Source organism: Melopsittacus undulatus, chromosome 3 (assembly GCF_012275295.1).
Source record: "Melopsittacus undulatus isolate bMelUnd1 chromosome 3, bMelUnd1.mat.Z, whole genome shotgun sequence".
Taxonomy (NCBI): domain Eukaryota; kingdom Metazoa; phylum Chordata; class Aves; order Psittaciformes; family Psittaculidae; genus Melopsittacus; species Melopsittacus undulatus.
This window is the reverse complement of record NC_047529.1, coordinates 109,367,414-109,383,175: the sequence shown is the minus strand read 5'-3', so window position 1 is coordinate 109,383,175 and position 15,762 is coordinate 109,367,414. Positions and strand designations below refer to the sequence as shown.

At 49.4% G+C, this 15,762-nt stretch overlaps 1 protein-coding gene across 2 annotated transcripts in view; it reads right to left on the bottom strand.

Annotated features, from left to right (window-relative positions):
* Positions 1 to 14,985, bottom strand: part of FOXN2 (forkhead box N2) — a 31,249-nt gene extending 16,264 nt beyond the window's left edge. For both annotated transcript variants that reach the window (XM_013129766.3, XM_031051593.2), the window contains exons 1-2: positions 14,898 to 14,985; positions 3,616 to 4,166 (exon numbers count right to left, since the gene is read on the bottom strand). In XM_013129766.3, coding sequence (XP_012985220.1) covers positions 3,616 to 4,152 — 537 coding nt within the window. In that variant the 5' untranslated portion in view covers positions 4,153 to 4,166; positions 14,898 to 14,985. The remainder of the gene's footprint in view (positions 1 to 3,615; positions 4,167 to 14,897) is intronic.
* Positions 14,986 to 15,762: the final 777 nt, after the last annotated feature.

Below are 15,762 nucleotides of genomic sequence, written 5' to 3'. Positions count from 1 at the left end.
TGGAGCAACCCAGCTGGCACCAGTGCTTTGGGCTCACTGCAGACGCAGACACCCATCCTCCATGAGCTTCAGGCCTGTACAGCAGCTGTGGTTCCATCAGGTATGGGCTGTTCTCACCAACTACTTCCACTTCAGCTGGGTACTGGAAAATACTGTGTGTATGCATGGAGGTTTGTCGTATACCCACCAAGAGGTTTATCAGATCATAGACATCGTTCTCCTATCTCTACAGGCTTACAGATGGGCTCTGCTCATTGCCTGAACACCTGAACAGCCACACAGGTTGTCTAGCACCATGTCTTGTCAAAAAAAGACATACCTCCCAAGAAAAAGAAAGGGGGATCTTTTGAGGATACTCAAGCCCTGTCTCCCCCAACCTCCTGGAGGAAGCAGTAGCAGGGCCACCTCTGTAAGAGCAGCAGCATGCCAAACTGATGCTCGATGCGGATGCTGCTCCTGCCTCCCAGTACCTTTTTTCCCCAGTGGTGTTGATTAATAAAAAAATCCCCAAACCCACAATTGTAAAATCAGATCTAGCAAAGAGTAGGGAGGCTCCTCAGGGCTTCCTACTCCAAACCACTTTTCACTTCAAGTCTGCATATCAGACACCAATGTCCCCCGTAGACCTCTCTCTCCCCAGTCCCAAGGTTATGTAACAGTAATTCAAATGCATTAGCTTTGTCTTCTGAGGATTGCTCAGAATCACATTCACATCAAATTGGTCTGTAATCACAGTTCCACATCTTCAGGGGCACCAAGGCCACACAGCAGGTATACTGGAAGGCAAGCAGGTGTCCCAGGCAGTGGCTCCAGCTCCCAGCCACCATTACCAAAGAATCACTGGAAATCTTCTGTTGGGATGACTGCAGGCATGAGCTCAACTGTAACTCTAGTAATAAAGGGTATTTCAGCTCTATTAACTGGGGTAAACTTTGACAAACCACTCAGGTACAGCAGCATCACCACATGTGCTTACAGAAAGGGCAATGTATATTTTAGCAGAGACGTGACATACACACATCCTGTTTCCAAAACATGAGAATTTCCTCCCCTTGACTGCAGTGCTGTCTCATAAGGGAGAATCCACTGGACTAGGCTGCCCAGAACCACATCCAGCCTGGCCTTGAATGTCTCCAGGGATGGCACATCCAGCACCTCTCTGGGCAAAAGGATTTCATAGCCAATGGCTAGGAACAATACCCATGGAGGCCTCATAAGGCATCCTCATCCTGCCCTGGGATGTGAGGGACAGATCCTCCCCTCCTGTCAGATTCCTGTCTTGGAATACGAGAGCTCAGATTCATTTGAAAGGCTTTAAAGCCCTTCTCACCCAAAATAAACCATGCTCCTCTGACACAACGTGCCATGGGCCTCCCTGCTTACCCAGGTGCTTGGGATAGAAGCTGACTTGCACTCCCTTTGAGACACAATTAAGATGCCATTAACAAAGAAAAAAACAGAAGAAAATACAAAATTATCCTGCCCTCTGAGCAAAGCACCCGGAGGCATGGGCTGTAACCATGGTTAGCACACGTTACAGGCAACACCATCTGCAAAACGAGCTTGGAAGCTACTGCTGCTTGCTCCAAAGTGACACCTGAGGTGGGTCTGAGCACTCCCATCATCTCCCATGGAGTCTACATGTATTGCTGTGCCCCAAAGACTTGTTTTGTAGGAAGAATTTGGAGCAGTACTCTCTAAAGCAGGGCAGAGGATCAAGACTTAACCACTGTTCTGGAAATGGGGAAGGAGAGGCTTTTTGGGTGGGTGTTTTTGGTAAATGCAGTTTCTGTTCTTAAGAATTAGAGAGCTGCAGAGTGTCTGGAGCCATGGGAAAATGCTGACAGAGCACATCAGCATCACCTTACTGGTAGTGATGGTAGCTATTCTGCTTGTGCTTTTCCTACTAGAGATGTCACATCCAGCAGCAAGCCATCCTCTGAGCCCAGCAATACTGGTGAGGTTGGGAGGGTGAGCAGAGGACCTGGCAGTCTCAAGCTCCTCCAACCACACGCCAAGACATGAGGTTTTGATGGTAACTCCTAAACCTCAAGCGTTTCTAGGCTGGAAAGAGCTGAGCTTTAAATGGCAGGTTCACAGAGAGCAGGAACTTATCCACCAATATAGATCTTCCTTGCTTTCCTTAATTCTTCTGTAACTCTTGTCTCCCTTCCTGGATGCAGCCACACAGACCTTTAATGGCACTTTTGCCGCCTGTCTTGGCTGCTCAGATCCACATCCTTCACACGTGCACAGCCTGCAGCTACTCCATGACAGCACTTTAAGAGCCCATCCCAACACCTAGCAGGACTTGGCTATGGGAGAGTTAGTGAACTTGCCATACAGCAGCAAAAAGTCCTTTTTCCCAAGCAAAGCTGCTGCTTGGGAAAACAACACCCTAACAATGTAATGTAGGAGCAGGGATACTGAGAATCATAGAATCATAGATGGTTTGGAAGGGACCTTAAAGCTCATCCAGTTCCAACCCCCTGCCATGGGCAGGGACACCTTCCACCAGACCAGGTTGCTCCAAGCTCCATCCAACCTGGCCTTGAAGACTGCCTACCAGTACAAGGCAATCATTCCTGATGCCCACTCAGCTCCTGGACCTCTATTTACAGTGAGAGGCTGTCAAGCATGCCAGGCATTGCACACACTTCTGATAACAAGCCTGTTACCACTCAGGCTGACCTCTGAGCAGACGCATCCAGGATTTGTTTGTTGACTTCTGGTATGTGGTTTGTTGGTTTATTCAAGTCAGAGCCAGCTCTTTGAGAAACGGGATGGGAAATGAGAGAGGGAAAAGGAAGTCACCAGTAAAATTGTAATGGTCAGAAGAAAGAACTTGTACAGGGAAGAATATCCTTGAATTCAAGGAGTGAAGCTTGTGTCTGCACCACGCAGAGACGCACACTGCTGTGTTATGACAGAGGTTAAAGCAATACAATACATTAAATGCAAGAATTAAGATTGTTATTGTGGTAAGTGTAAAGGAAGACCACAAATTAAAGAGTTTAATATTCAAGGCAGCCGTTACGTTGAGGAACACTCAGCCGTGTTCATACAGTGTGGCTGCAAGCAAGGGTGCCTTGCAGACGGCCACATCTGCACCCAAATGGGCATCACCAATGCTTCCCTGCTTGGCATCCCACAGTCTCTTCTGCTTGCCAGTGCAATTGTAGCCATGGCCATGCTGGAAAAGCATGGAAGGAGGAACACACACTGATATTTAAGCCTTGGAAAATAGAGAGAGCACCAGGTGAAGAAGCTTCAGGAAAAAGACATCCCAAGATGCCTGAAATTTAAGGCAGGGTATTTCAGGCTAACAAAATTGTAAGTAAGTGAAAACAGGGTCCTTTGCAATAGCATGTTAGCCAGTTTTAGAAAGCATGACCACTGCCAGCTCTACCCAGGCCAGCACTAAATACAAAACCCAAGTGACTTTTGTCATCCTGTGATTTGTCAGAAGTGCCAATTCCAAACCATCTCCAGCTGCAAATAAAGCGTTACAGGACATGGAGCGGAAAAAACCAAACCAAAAGCCCTCAAGAACAGAGTCTTCTCCATTCCACCTGAATTTCAGACCTGACCCACCTCCCTCCCACCAGGTCTCACCTTGCCATGGCCTCTCTCCACCTTTCGGAAACACTTGTTCAAGGAGAGGTTGTGTCGGACTGAGTTCTTCCAACCGGTGGGTGCTGTGGCAAAGTAAGGGAAGCGCTCCAGGATCCAGCTGTAGATCTCTTTGACTGGCAAGCTCTTGTTGGGAGAATGCTCAATCGCCATGTAAATGAGAAGGCTGAAAGAGTAGGGGGGTTTGGAAGTGGAGGATTTCTTTTCAGGGTTCTGGTAGCAGGACGGTGAGAAGGATGGCACGCTGTCACCCTCAATGTCATATAGAGGACTAACGATCGGAAGACCCTCGCTGCCGAGGCTGAAGTTTGTTAGCAGGTTAGTACTTTCATGCAGCCAGTTCAAGTTTGTGAGCTCATCGTCTGCTGAATCTCTGTCCACCACGGTGGCCTTTGGCCGGCCGGCATCGCCTGCATCAGGCAAGCTTCCCATGCCATGACACTGCCGTAATCCTGCAGCTCTTTCTGCTCCGGGTGTTTCAGCTTTCTTATCCGGAGTCATTCCAGTAACTGGACCCATTTAGCTTTATTGGTCTGCAACAAAAGAGATGGTCAGAAATCAATGCAAACCTTCAAAACCACATTCAGTGGAAGCCCAACAAACCCAAATGCAGGGCTGTACCATAGAATCACAGAGAGTTTGGGTTGGAAGGGACCTCAAAGCTCATCCAGTTCCAGCCCCTGCCCTGGGCAGGGACACCTTCCACTAGACCAGCTTGCTCCAAGCCCCATCCAACCTGGCCTTGAACACTGCCAGGGATGGGGCAGCCACAGCTTCTCTGGGCACCCTGTGCCAGGGCCTCAGCACCCTCACAGGGAAGAATTTCTTCCTAATGTCTCATCTCAATCTCCCCTCTGTCAGGTTAAAGCCATTCCCCCTTGTCCTGTCCCTACAGGCCCTTGTCAAAAGTCCCTCTCCAGCAAAAAGTCCCTCTACATACCCACTGTGCAAAAATACTGTAGTCACTGATGAGAGCCAGGGTCCAACAGAAGCATGGCAATAATCTCTTGAGCATGTGTTAACTCCCCTTGGTTTATAACCAGAACTTAAGGTAAGCATTGGGAAACTGCTGTATTTATCTTGAAACACCAATCTGGACACAGAAATAACAGCTATTTTGATGTAAGCATCTGAAATCTGAAAAAGACCTTAACCGGTAGGATATGATCCTTTCAGCTCTCACACAAACTCTTTCGTTACACTCATTATATTTAAAATTGACCTATGAAGAAGTGTTTGCCTTTGGTGCCCAACAAGTGAAAAACAAGTTGCAAAACTTATATCAGCAAAAAGTGAATTTGTTCACTCAGTGTGAATGAAGTCTTCACAGCCCCGTATAAGTCACAGTCACTCCCAAGTTTTGCCTCCCCTTTCCACCAGGAAAAGATCCCAGCCTATCATTTGGTCAGTTGGGCCTTATGGAGCTACCCAGGTCCAAAAGACCAGCTTTTGCTCTTGCTGCAAGGGTTTGCTGCTCTGTCCCAGGCTCTCCTGCAAAGCAGAGAGTGGTGAGACCATCACTCAAGAGGAAGCTGCCATCCACTGGGGTGCAGCTCAGGCCTGCTGCAGAAATAATGGCTGAGCACTTGCTTTGGATTTTTCCCTAGATGGGAAAACCCAAACAAACCAAAACCCAAAAAACCCACCCAACTCTAAGATCATCATCTATAAAAAAGCCACCCAGAACATGCAGTCTAATAGGCCACCCATGCTTTAAAGGCATTACACTAACAATGAACATCTTCTTGCTTGTAGAGTTTTAAAAGCAGTCATCTAGCAAACCAGGTGATGGCAACAGCTGTTTTTTCCTGCTGATGTGACCATGTCACAGCTTCACTGCACCTACAGCTTGGGCCAACACAGCTGTACCAGAAGTACAGACCAACAAAACCACTCAACTGTACATATATACACACAGACACATATTACAGAGGCTACACCAGCCTGCTGTAAACACAAGACACTCCAACTATGGATGTGGTTTACCGGTAAAGCTGAGATTCATATTAACTGTAGAAAAGCCTCCAAAACCCCCAAGCAAACAAAGAATTACATGCAGTTATACTGCCCAGCCTGCCTGGAGGTGTATTTGCCTAGCCTTCTTGTTTAGGAAGAGGGGAATGACGTGTGTGATGGAGGTGTGACATGGTGACACTGGAACGCAGCAGCTATTTTTATGCTCCCCAAGAAGAACCAGAGCCCTGCCAGCCCCTCCTGGTGCCCAGCAAGTGCTGGGGACAGAATTTGTGCCTCCCCAGCAAATGCACTGGGTTTGCCATCAGCAATTTCTTCTCCTCTCCGCTCATACGCTTTTGCACCAGCTATTGCAAAGCCGTTTTGACAGGAAAACCCGCACCTATGCTTACCAGTACTAGTGCTGGAAATGGTCCCCAGATTGTCTATTTAAGGCAGGGATGGGTATGATTAACAACCAATCCAGTCATTAAAAATAAACAAAAATAAACAGTTTAAATGAAAGCAAAGCCAACTGCTCAAACAGCCCATCAAAAATAGCTTTGCTCTCCCGACAATTTATTTCTCCCCCAAGCCGTCAGAGCAGATTTATACTGGCACTCAGTGATGGCTGGCTTCAAACACAGCAGTATATCCATAGGCTTATGTCACTTCTTCAAGCCTTTCTTAAATTAAGAAAAAAAAAAAACACAAAAAAATCCCCCCAAAAAAACCCAAACAAACCAAAGAGATAAAATTCCTAAAAAGAGACAAACCCCAATTCTGCTGCAATGTGAGTTTTACCTTATAATGATTAACCTAACCTCCTTGTTCAGCACCTCTTTAGCCAGCTACATACTAGCTCACACATCTCAGCCATAGAATCCCAAACTGGTTTGGGTTGGAAGGGACCTCAAAGCTCATCCAGTTCCAACCCCTGCCATGGGCAGGGGACACCTTCCACTAGATCAAGTTGCTCCAAGCCCCATCCAGCCTGGCCTTGAACACTGCCAGGGATGGGGCAGCCACAGCTTCTCTGGGCCTCAGCACCCTCACGGGGAAGAATTTCTTCCTAATGTCTCATCTCAATCTCCCCTCTGTCAGGTTAAAGCCATTCCCCCTTGTCCTGTCCCTACAGGCCCTTGTCAACAGTCCCTCTCCAGATTTCTCATAGGCCTTTAGGCACTGGAAGACTGCTATATGGTCTCCCTATATTTTAGCACGTGGTTCCTGTTGTATGAACTACCCCTTTGCAAATCTTCAGCCAACCCCATCCCTGGAAGAGAACTATGCTTGACCCTTCCTCACTGTCCAATGGCATCAGATGAAAGGTGCTGTTTGGCATCTGCACAACATCAGTGCCCCAGGTTAGGGCAACCTTCTCCACAACTAAACATACCTATTTATTTCTGTAGGACCTGCCAAGCAAAAAAGTCGCCTCTGCAAGCACTGCTAACGGTGCAGTGATTTTCCTCCAGATCTAAAATGAAAAAGAAAATAAGGAATATATTCCCATGCATTGTCCCAGCTTGAGCAGTAGAACATGGTTTTAAGTCAGGATACAAGATTTTTAGCCATATCACAATTCTGCTGTGAGAGCAGCTCTGCAACCAACCTCTCTGCACCAAGCTCGGGGTGTGCAGCCTTAGTTACAGGGCTGGGGCATTTGTGAACTCCACACACAGCTTTGGTACTAACATAAACAGGCACTGTGAGAGTATTTAAAATGATGGGTACGTGCTTTTTGCACACAAGCAACTATACCAGTAGCAAACTCTTCTATAGATTTTCATATTCCCCCGCGCCTATGGAAGCGTATCAACACCAGGGCTTGTCCTGACTTCAATACATCACTGAATGTATTGTGCTGTTAAAACAGCGCAAGAACTGCCCAAATAAATGACTGACACTGCTCACCTACAAGTTTGGGATAAACTTCCAAGCCAGCAAGCACACAGCATGGGAGCAGCCACAAGTTTTTGCATGTTAAAAGGGAAGAGCAGCAAAAAAAGCACACCTCTGCATGATTACTGAAACCCCATTGATAAAAAGCACCACATCTGCTTCACCAAGAGCATTAAAGCATGACACCAGGCCATTTTTCCCACCATTAATTTAACCTTCCCTCCCTCACTCATCTCCTTTGTCTCGAGCTGCCTTGCTCCATCCCCTGCCCACCCCACAGCAGCGGCTGGAGGTCAGCTGAACCCCCCCTTTCCCAGCCCTGTGAAAGGCCTATATTTGATTACAACACTATATGATGTCACGTATCCAAGACAACTAAAGGCATTACAGTCTCCCGAGGACAAAACCACCTCTCGGCCATAGACTTTGGTGAGCCAGGAGCTGTTGTGTGCAGAGGAGAAAGCGGGCAACTGCACCCCATCAGTGACAAAGGGCACCCAGAGATGCTCCCATTAGGGTAGCATCCACTGCAGGCAGTGCCCTTCCTGCACCTCATGGCTTGCAAAGGAAGGGGAGGAATTGGAAAGGTTTAAAACCCATTTCAAAAGCAGGTTTTGGCTTCTCAAAGCCAGCCTGAAACAAAACAACCCAACTGAAGGATGAGACAAGCCATAAGCTCACAGGTTACTTTTCAACCTTAGCATGGTGTGGTCGAAGAAGAAAGGTTTTCCAGGTGTTTGTCAAAATACTTCCAAGCCTCTCTCATTTTAATCCCCCTTTAATGTCAGTATTCTCCCTCACCCTGTGATATAATTAAAGGCAGGGAAAAGAAAAGAAAAAAGATAAAACAAATATGGGAGCTAAAAGCAATAAAAAGGTCCAATATGAGGAAAAGAAATACTGCAAAACTGAAAAAGGGAAGGGATTTAACCCTTACCATAGCCCAGGGAAGAGTGGTTTCATCTGCGATCTAACACATATGAAAACAAGTTTTCATTTTTATAGCAAGTACACATATACACACACACAAGTGGGTTTGTGATCCAAATAAATACCTCAAACAAAAATGATACGTAAACTTAGACATGCCCAGACCCCATTGCAGACCCTGTGCATGGCCCAGAACCTCTGAAACGTGGCCACTGAGAAGCCTTTCCAAAGGCTGCAATCACAGCTGGGCCAGGTTTCCTGTGCCTCAGATTTAAACCATGCACATGAAAACAGTCTAACAGAGAAATTGGGGAGTGAAGAAAACGAACAAAACAAAACAAAACAGCAATGAAATCTATTAAGAAATCCCCCTAAAAACCCCTTTGGTGTCACAGAAGGGGGAAGAAGTGCTTTAAAAAGAAATGCTTTACTGCCAATAGCAGCTTTTCAAAAGATGCCTCCAGGTCATGTTCCTGAAACACTGCTTGCTAAATGGACTAACATGCAAAAAATGTAAGCCATTGATAACGTTCACAAGTGAGCCATTTGAGCACATGCTTTACAAAATAATTCTGATGCTAATTCCCCTCCCAGGGTAACCCTTCCCTGTGCTTCTTTACCATCCTCTTGAAACAGAAATCAGCTACATTCCAGCTGGTGTCAGTACCAATTTACCAACACTGGAAAACATAATGCTATCTGCTCCATCCAGCTTTTCTGCCTTCTCCAGCCTTAAAGAACCAGAACTCCCAGTTTTCAGCTGAAAACCAACAATTTGAAGCTTCGCCCCAAGTGACCCTTCTGCAAGATTTAGTTGTAGCACAAACCCACCCACATTACCAGTACAGCTTTGTGATTGTGAAGCTGTCACTGGTTGCTATTTCCTAGCTCCTGCTCCCAAAGCATTGGTTTCCCTCCACATCCCTACACAGCAAAGCGATGCTCCTCACCATGCTGACCTTTCAGCCAACTCGCTCATAATTTCACTCCACAACTGTTGAACTTGGTTTCCCTGATCTTTAAGGCCCCTTCTAACTCAAACCATTCTATGATTCTATAGCGGGTCTGGTGATGGTCCTCATGGACCAGAGGATGATGGATGGAGGCTTATCAGCAAGCCTCTCAGCTCCCACTCACCCAGTTCTACTTTGTGGGAGTTTTCCAGTCACTGAGCTCTCTCCACACCCAGTAATTAGCTTCTAGGTGACCATGGCCCCAAATCTAAGCACAATGCAATCCCATAAGAGTGTTAAAAAGGAAGAAAGCAGGGGACCCCACATGAACCAGGAAACTAGAATTAGCTACATGCTGCAAGACGGGAATGCACTGAAAATAACACAAGAGAAGAAACGAGACCTGAGTGTGATTTCAAGATAAACTGCTCCAGGAGATGGGCTTTGGGAAAACAGCCAGACACACACAGAATCTTAGAATCAACTGCGTTGGAAAAGACCTTGAAGATCATCCAGTCCAATCATATCCCCAGCACTGCCAAGGCCACCACTAACCCATGGCAGTGAGGGCCTCTTCTACACGGTTTGTGAACACTTCCAGGTTTGGGGACTCCAGCACTGCCCTGGGCAGCCTGTTCCAAGGCCTGACTGCCCTTTGGGGAAGGAATTGTTCCCAATATCCAAACCATTCTTGGTGCAGCTTGAGGCCATTTCCTCTTGTCCTGTCACCTGTCCTTTGGGAGAAGAGATCACCCATCTCCTGCCTCCATCCTCTCTTTGAAGGATGCACACTGGTGACTCAGCTTCATCAGCAAGAGAACCTGAAGATCGAGCAGCAGTAAAAGAAACCCAAACTATAGAAATGAATGACATATAAACTGATCCTTACAGAGGGTGCAGATGAGCTGGGGGCAACTTCTGCAGCAGAAGTAGCAAATGTAACACAGTCCCCAACATACTGTAAGCTTTGAGGAAGAAGTAGGGAGCTCTAAGTCTTATTTGAACCTAAAAGAAATAAGCTTGAACACACTAGGAAAAAGAAAAAATCTACACCATTGACTTCTCTATTAATCTTCTTATCTGCCCCAGTTCCAGGCCTATCTTGAAATGGTCCTGGTATGCTCGGTCGCAGGGGTATTCTATTCCTACCCCAGACACAACAGCTAGGCTTCCTGGTTGCCAGCCACGCAGACCTGCAGGCACTCAGCACAGAGGAGCACCCAGCAGCGCTCCCCAAAACCAAGTGTGACCCAAGCCACATGCTTCCATAGCCATTGTGATTCACAGGGAAGAGGCAGAGTACCCGGGGTCATACGGACGGTGGCTGGCATCAGACAGCATTTCTTCCGTAGGATGGAATTTATTCCTGAAGCATGCATGAGTGAGCTGCCTGCCACTTGCTGACTTCAATTCTATTTTGCAAGTACCCCAGAGCATCACTGTGTGCATTTACCCATGATGAGGGTGGGATGGAGAGTTCATCATTGCACAGCATGCACTAAGTCAGACAGCTCATGTAGTATGACAGGGAATGAATCCTATCCTGTATCAGCAACAGTGTGGCAGCAGGGCCAGGATCATCCCCCTGCACTGGGCACTGGTGAGGCTGCATCTTGAATCCTGTGCTCAGCTCTGGGCCCCTCACTGCAAGAGAGACCTTGAGGTGCTGGAGTGGGGCCAGAGAAGGGCAATGGAGCTGGTGCAGGGCCTGAAGCACAGTGTGATGGGGAATGGCTGAGGGACCTGGAGGGGGTTTAGTGTGGAGAAGGCTCAGGGGGGACCTTATCACTTTCTACAGCTGCCTGACAGGAGGATGGAGCCAGGAGGGGCTGGTCTCTGCTCCCAAGGAACAAGGGACAGGACAAGAGGAAACGGCCTCAAGCTGCAGCAGGGGAGGTTTAGATGGAGATGAGGAACAATTCCTTCCCCAAAGGTCAGTCAGGCATTGGAACAGGCTGCCCAGGGCAGTGCTGGAGACACCGTCCCTGCAAGTGTTCACACAGGGTGTAGATGAGACCCTCAGTACCATGGGTTAGTGGTGGCCTTGGCAGTGCTAGGGAACAGTTGGACTGGATGATCTTGAAGGGCTTTTCCAAGCACACTGATCCTGTGGTTCTATGAATAAACACGTATCACACAGAGAAGTCCAGCCAGAAAAAAACATGAAGCAGCATCTCAGGGTCTTCTTGTTTTATGTGGAGGCATCTTCTCTGAGAGCCAAGGAAGCGGCTGGACCTGCAAGGAGACACAACACAGGCACCCAAACCAGCCCTCTTGGCTGCTGTATGGGGACGCGGATGGGGTTTGCAGCCTGCAAGTGTGCACCTGCCCAGAGACAGAGCTGCGTGTGCTGACATGAGTCATGCTGATGGCCGCGTCTCCGTGCAGGAAGTTGCCCAACACCCTTTCAGATGTGGAGCAGTGAGGCACACGCACTAGGGATGAGGCACTCGCTGCCTCCACCTACTTCCCTCAGAAGGGCTACAATCAGTGTGCTGGCATCCTGCAGTTGAGCTTCTACACAGCCCATCTCAGGAACGGGATGGGGAGGAATAGCAACGGCCATAAAGAGAAAACTCACGGAGACAGATGGACGAAAAAGGGCAGAATTTACACCTGTGCTAAAAGACAGTGAGCATCCATCTGTATCACTGACAACCTTTACTTATGGGCACTAAAGGTTGCTTTTCATAGAACTATGGAATGGTTTGGGTTGGAAGGGATCTTTAAGCTCATCCAGTTCCAACCCCCCTGCCACAGGCAGAGACACCTTTCACCAGAGCAGGTTGCTCCAAGCCCCATCAATTGATTCACAGCCAGGAAAGGAAAGCTGTAGTTCACACAGCTCGTTTTGCACCATGGCAGTGCAGTGGGACTACCCCACTGAAGGGAACAGCACAAGAGATACACAGCAGTGGTTCATTATCCTGGTGTTCGGCTGATGCTGGTTAGATTCAAAGTCTTCTGCATGCATGGGGTACTTCTTCTCATCTGTACCAGCTCCTTGGAACCCAAATAACTGTCACCAAGGAGCAATAATAGGGAAGGAGGGTGGAATTACAGCCCCAGCTGAAACCAGCGTAAAAACCTCCCCTGTTCTTACAGGAACCAACATTTCCACACAAGAACTGCATCACTTTCTCAGCAGTTTAAACTGAATCCATACACAGCATCTTCTTAGAATCACAGAAGCACAGAATAGCTTGGGTTGGAAGGGACCTTCAAAGCTCATCTAGTGCAAACCCCTGCAATAAGCAGGGACATCTTCAACTAGATCAGGTTGCCCAGAACCACATCAGGCTTGGCCTTGGATGTCTCCAGGGTTGGCGCATCCAGCACCCCTCTGATGGTAGGTGTGCCATCTTCAGGTACTGAACTATCTCGTTCACTGAAAGAGTTGGCCTTTGCTCTAGGTGTCAGGTTTTCAAGTCTCCTGCACTGAGTGGGCAGTCTGTGGTTAATAAAGATGGTTAAAAGCAGCCTGATGTGCACCTTAGCCTCTGTCTGCTTTCCCAGGCACTACATTCACTCGCCAGGCATTTTCTCCTTCAGCAGGACAATCCCACATCCCTGTATCTGCTCCATTACTTACTGGACTGGCACATCCTGACACTGAGATAGCTGCTGGCAACGCTGCTGCCTTCCATCCCAAGCAGCCCAGAGGACATGGGAAGGCTGCTCAGGGAGAAAATCTGTGGTGCTTGGAACTGTTGAGGCAGCACACTCCTTGGTTAGTGTTCCTTTGGATAAAGGGGATATAAGCTTACTTCTGGGCTGAGCAACCCTGTGGAACTTCTCCAGCACAGCCTCAGCAGCAGCACCTAGAGAAGGTCACTCAATCCTTTGGCCCAGATGTTGCCAACAAACACATCAACCAAGTTTCACATGCCCAGGCTCAGAAATAACATACCCTGGCACTCAGTTCATTAGCTCAACTGCAGTTCAGAGCTGATGTGCACAACTACCTTCAGCAGAGCTTGGGGAATGTGAGCTGGCACCTGCCGAGACAAAAAGGACACCAAAAACCAAACTGACTTTGAACTAGTTCAAGTTTTCTGACATTACACCAGCTTGATTCTTCCTGCATAGACACAGCATCACACCAGGCTTCTAGAAGGAAAAGAAAACCCCAATCCTAGAAACACAGCAGAAGTTAAATGATTCACATGTCAATATATCGCAACCCAACCATTACCAAAGTCCATCTAAATGCAAGACCACCAATAACATGATTTGGAGGGGGTGTATGTATATTTTTTTACAAGGGCCTGTAGGGACAGGACAAGGGGAAATGGCTTTAACCTGACAGAGGGGAGAATGAGATGAGACATTAGGAAGAAATTCTTCCCTGTGAGGGTGCTGATGCTCTGGCACAGGGTGCCCAGAGAAGCTGTGGCTGCCCCATCCCTGGCAGTGTTCAAGGCCACGTTGGATGGGGCTTGGAGCAACCTGGTCTAGTGGAAGGTGTCCCTGGCCATGGCAGGGGTTGGAACTGGGTGAGCTTGAAGGTCCCTTCCAACTCAAACCAGTCTGGGATTCTGTAATATATACATATGTAGAACATTATAGATAAAATTACCTTGATTTCATAGGTGAGCCACAAACCCAACCAAGTTACTTTCACAGCACTCAAGTCCAACATCATTCATCATTTTTAACTTTACATTTCACACGATGCCCATCCCTCGGCAGGCACCGAGGCGAGTTCATCAGGCCCCACTCAAGATTACTCCTTATCTTCTTTCCCTCTTTGTCCTCTTCACTCTTTGTCTGGGCCACGTCAGAACCCGAACCTTTCCGCACAAAACCCGGTCTCCACTCCCCCACAGCCCGGGGGGGGATCGGTGTGCCTGACCTGAGCCGATGCTCCATTGCCCAGCTCCACTGACCCCCCCCCCCCCCCCAGAAACAGGAACATTCCCAAGGGCCACGTGCAGACCCCATCCGCTCACGAGTGGCTCCCAATGTTCCACCCCAAAACGTGGGATCCTCACCAGGCGCCTGCCGCCCGCCCCCCCCAACCGCAGCCCCTCTGCCCGCCCCTCCCCACCGCTCAGGGCACAACGTGGCGCCCCGGAACAGAGACACCCGTCGGGGCTCGGTGCGTTAAAGCAGCCGCTTGAGGGTTTCCCCGCGGTCACCCCGTGGCGCGGAACAACCCGCGGGCGGAAGCTCCGCGGAGCCGCGCCGGGGGGAGGAGCCGAGGGGAAAGGGGGTGGAATGGGAGGGGGGTGTCCCCATGCACCGCGCACCCCCCCCCCCAACCCGTATCATCAATGAGACCGGTTAGAGGGGTCGCAGCATCCCCCCGCCCCTACCCCAAGCACCGCCGCGCCGCTCCCCGCGCTTTGCCGTTCCCCCTCGAAACCCGTCCGGAGCGCTGAAGACAAAAAACACCCAACCCCCAAACCGCTGAAAACCATAAAAACTAAATACAGAAAAGGGGGGGGAGCAACAAAAACAGGGGTGGGGATGGGGGGAGAGGGGGACAGGGGGGACAGGGGGCGCGCCGGCGGCACTCACCGCGGTCATGAAGCCGTGCGGCGCGGACACAATATGGCAGCGGGGGGATGTGTCAGGAGCAGCTGCTCCCTGCGCAGCGGCGGCGGCTCCGCCCGCCCCGCTCCCCATGGCAACCGGGAACACCGCCCCGCCTCCCCATGGCAACCGGGAACACCGCCCCGCCTCCCCATGGCAACCGGGAATACCGCCCCGCCTCCCCATGGCAACCAGGAACACCGCCCCGCCTCCCCATGGCAACCGGGAACACCGCCCCGCCTCCCCATGGCAACCGGGAATACCGCCCCGCCTCCCCATGGCAACCGGGAACACCGGTTGCCATGCTGGGGTCCCGCATCCCGCCCCGAGCATCCTCGCCGGGTGGGAAAAGTTCTCCTTTCCCCCCGGAACACTCCCCCCAAACCCTAAATTTAAACGTAAACCCTGCTTTTAGTTTCACTTCCCTTTCCGCTCCGCTCAGACATCCACAATCACCCATGCGCTGGTGTGTTTTGCCTGTTTTTCACCTCTTTCCATTCTTCTTTTTCAATTCTCCCATGACATTAAACCTTTTTTCTTTTCCCCCTTCCCTTTATTTTTCTCTCTTTTCCCCCTTGTCGTCCCCCCCCCCCCCCCCCCCCCCACCCTTTTTTAACCACTTTTTGGTGGTTTTTTTCCTTGTATTTTAATTTTGGTCACAGAATCCCAGACTGGTTTGGGTAGGAAGGGACCTTAAAGCTCATCCAGTTCCAACCCCCTGCCACAGGCAGGGACACCTTCCACCAGACCAGGTTGCTCCAAGCCCTGTGTCCAACCTGGCCTTGAACACTGCCAGGGATGGGGCAGCCACAGCTCCTCTGGGCACCCTGTGCCAGGGCCTCAGCACCCT